The following is a 3,334-nucleotide window of genomic DNA, read 5'->3' on the forward strand; positions in this document are numbered from 1 at the left end:
TACCAATTTTATATAACTGAAAACATTAAACATTTAAATACATTAATTGGTAGCAATATCAGAACTCAATTGATTTTTTTTCTATTGTAATTTACCTTATTAATACCATTAACAATATCACCCTTTTTGATGACTAAGTTTAACTGTCGATATTGTTTCCCTATCCTAAAGGCAGTATCGTTACACCGCATACAGGCAGGTTGTCCGCTGGGCCTATGGAATTCTTGGCAGGCACATCAGGAAGCCCTTACCTGCATGCATTGTGTCTGCCATCAGACGGCAGTTTCCAGAGGAACATGGGGTTTATAAAGGTTTTGGGTGGCCTCATTTAAATGACAGTCAATAAAAATAATGTCTTATTTTATAGAAACTTTTAATGATTCTTTTCTTTTAATATTTAGTTCTTGCAGTTTAAAAACAAAAGGAACATACTGCAATACAAATTTAAACGTAAAATTAACCACAGCACAAAAACTAAGATACAGGATTAGAACTTCATAAAATATTCCTGTGTAGCATACATAAACTGTAGACTAGAACATAAACTTATTTCAACCAAAGCGTGGGTGTCAAGCAGGACCAGGTGGTAACCGCAGGCAAACCTCCAGAAAAAACCTAGGGAAAGAATAGTTTTGTTATTAACTTCATTAATAATAAAATGCAGATAATCAGAATGGGGGAAATAATTTAAGAATCCAGAAGTTCAAGTAAAGAGGGATCTTTCCCTGAATGGATCCATGTGCCAATAGATGTGTCTTTCTCTTGGTTGCAAATGCAGATACCACATAACTCCATGGTCCCACATCTATCTCTGAGATTAAATGTGGCTTTACAATATAGTGTACAAAATACCTAACAGTGTTTTAACACTAATTTCCTGTGTTAAAACGTGTGTGTCGTGCAAGATACAAGCCAACAGCCTCATCCTTGCTGATCATCTGGAAGGATGTGGAAAGGGGGGCAGGTGCAGAGGAGGACAAGTCAGCTGAGCTCTCTTGTAGACTCCTTGGTGACCTGGAGTAGGCCTCAATCAGAGACTCCATAAGGGCAGATGCATAAGCTGAAGAAAGAAAACAAATGTTTAGATCCAATTCAGGGACTTAATAAAAGTAAGTAATGAAGTAATAAAAAACTAAAACAGCTTACCGTACGATGGCTTCTCCTTGACAGGGCGGACGACCCAGCCTCCTTTGCGGAACCTTGGGTAACGAACTCCATATTGAACCTCGCCGTCATGTGTTCGTGCAACCTCTCGACTTCCATTGTGGTTGTAATGCAGGGCTGCCAAGAGAAGCCTGTAGAAAAAGCAATTCACAAGCTGCTCTTATATCCAAGTACCAATTTAAAATGAATGCAGTTGCAGCCTCACTGTACCATACTAATTTCAATATCACACTATTTACCTGCTGTACATCCCAAGGAAGGAGAAGCCAGTGTGCTTAGGTGCAAAGTGGAGGATAAGCGAGTGAAAGGCCTCCAGGGAAAAGGTCTGATGCTGTGGGGACAACTGCCGAACATCCTTCAACAATGCTGTTCTTGTAGTGACACTCTCCAACTTAATAGCTACAGTTGATCCTGCATAAACAACAACATAACATGTGTTCCAATGTTAATAGATGTCCATATTAGTTACATACACTGATTAGGCATGATTATATAATTACTTCCAGTATCACACAAGTTTGAACAGTACTTTGTTTATGTGTGAGCACACTCTGGGTTATACAGCTCCAGAAAAAATTAAGAGACCACTTCAAATGTTCAGTGTCTCTTGTTTTACTCTTTAATGGCATATGTTTGAGTAGTATGAACATTTTGATTCTATAATATAAACTAATGACCACATTTATACCAAATTAACAATAAAAATATTGTAATTTAGAGCATTTTCAATAAGTAATTCAGGGATAACGATTTAAGAAAAATCCAGACTGGTGGCTTAATTTTTTTTTCTTCGCGGGGCTGTATATTGATGGAGTGCTGTGGAACACAAATTAACAACGCACCAACAAGAACTTTGACCTCTAATCATATTCAGCCACACATGTAGTAGTATGTTGTACCTGGTTCCAGCCACTGCTTGTTCCTTGCTTCTCCCTCCAAAGGGAGATGTGCACAGGAGGGAAATCCAGGACTGTCATGTTCATGGATGTCCTGAACATGGTTCACCATGCTTTGCCACTTGGCCTCCATTACATTTGGATCCCCATTAGGTGTGGAAGCTGCAGTCCAGTATAGGTGGTTGACAATCGATGGCCTCCACAGCTTAAGGTCCTCACAACCCCTCTCCTTTGCAGCAGCATCTAGCGCTTTTCCTATGCCTGTTTCAGAACATAAACACAATTTTATGTTTTTATTTTAACCAAGTGTTCATCTAAACAAACCTATAAACATCAAGTTACTTACTTTTACCAACATGCCAGATGTCAAAGAAGTGACTTGTTCCTTCAGGGCACAACTCCTCCCGCACCCACTTGGCAACCTAAAGAATGAGACAACATTTCTTAAAATTAGTAAGGCTGGGGCGCCAGTGGCACAGTGGGTACAAATCTGTCTAATAAAGCAAAGAAAATATCGTACAAAAATAAATAAATTAGTAAGGCTTTTTTGAGCATTTGCTCCTTACAGCGTGTCAAAATCAACAGCCCACTGTAAAATTAATGTAGGGGAACATATAATGAATACACTGATACATATGTCTTTCTTGTTTGTCTTTACCTGGCGATTTCTGTCGGTAATAAGGGCTGAAACTTGCAAGTGTTGCTCCTTGAGAAATGCTATGGTTCGCTTCAAACCCTCCAGCTCACACCAGTTGCTGCTTGGTACCTCTGAGCTCTGTAAAAAACATTAATCAGTCATATAAGAAAGTGTGCCACATCAAAAAGAGAACAACTGATTTGTGTGTCCACTAATGGTAATTTACTTGGACAAGTTGAAGATCCAAAACCCTGTTGATGCGGTCCTCAATCACGGTGTATGTCCCATACTTGGCACAATGACCAGGAGAGTCTGACCTATGAATGTCATGATGAATAGCTTAATTAATTAAAACATTTAAGCCAAAAAACACTGCAATGGATACTGTTACTTAGCTACTCAGAACCACAAAAATAAACTGAAGGCGATCTCCACACGCGAAGACGGGACACATGCAAAGATTTGGCAAGGATCAGCAAACAACACACGGCACCCTCACTGGCGACCAATAGAAGCTGGTCCTATGCTGCTGGCGGTCACCGGTACGGGGCAAGCCTGAACACAAAACACAAAACGAAACAAGCTCAAAACCAACACACTACGGCACGTAACGGTAACATATAAAAGTATACAAGCG

General features: G+C 39.7%; 1 protein-coding gene across 1 annotated transcript; it reads right to left on the bottom strand.

Moving 5' to 3' along the window:
* Positions 1 to 487: 487 nt before the first annotated feature.
* Positions 488 to 2,979, bottom strand: LOC132451099 (uncharacterized). Its single transcript, XM_060043395.1, has 7 exons — positions 2,924 to 2,979; positions 2,719 to 2,835; positions 2,407 to 2,482; positions 2,064 to 2,321; positions 1,404 to 1,575; positions 1,147 to 1,295; positions 488 to 1,060 (listed from the first exon to the last, which is right to left on the bottom strand). The coding sequence occupies exons 4-7, from the start codon at positions 2,191 to 2,193 to the stop codon at positions 870 to 872; spliced, it is 642 nt and encodes a 213-aa protein (XP_059899378.1). The 5' UTR covers positions 2,194 to 2,321; positions 2,407 to 2,482; positions 2,719 to 2,835; positions 2,924 to 2,979; the 3' UTR covers positions 488 to 869.
* Positions 2,980 to 3,334: the final 355 nt, after the last annotated feature.

The sequence above is a fragment of the Gadus macrocephalus genome, chromosome 2 (genome assembly GCF_031168955.1).
Source record: "Gadus macrocephalus chromosome 2, ASM3116895v1".
Lineage (NCBI taxonomy): Eukaryota > Metazoa > Chordata > Actinopteri > Gadiformes > Gadidae > Gadus > Gadus macrocephalus.

Coding starts and splice junctions, on each gene's coding strand:
- LOC132451099 (XM_060043395.1), bottom strand. CDS start 2,193: ATGGAGGCCAAGTGGCAAAGCATGGTGAACCATGTTCAGGACATCCAT. Junction 1,576..2,063: donor CAAGCAGTGGCTGGAACCAG/GTACAACATACT, acceptor TTGTTTATGCAG/GATCAACTGTAGCTATTAAG. Junction 1,296..1,403: donor TTCCTTGGGATGTACAGCAG/GTAAATAGTGTG, acceptor CTTTTTCTACAG/GCTTCTCTTGGCAGCCCTGC.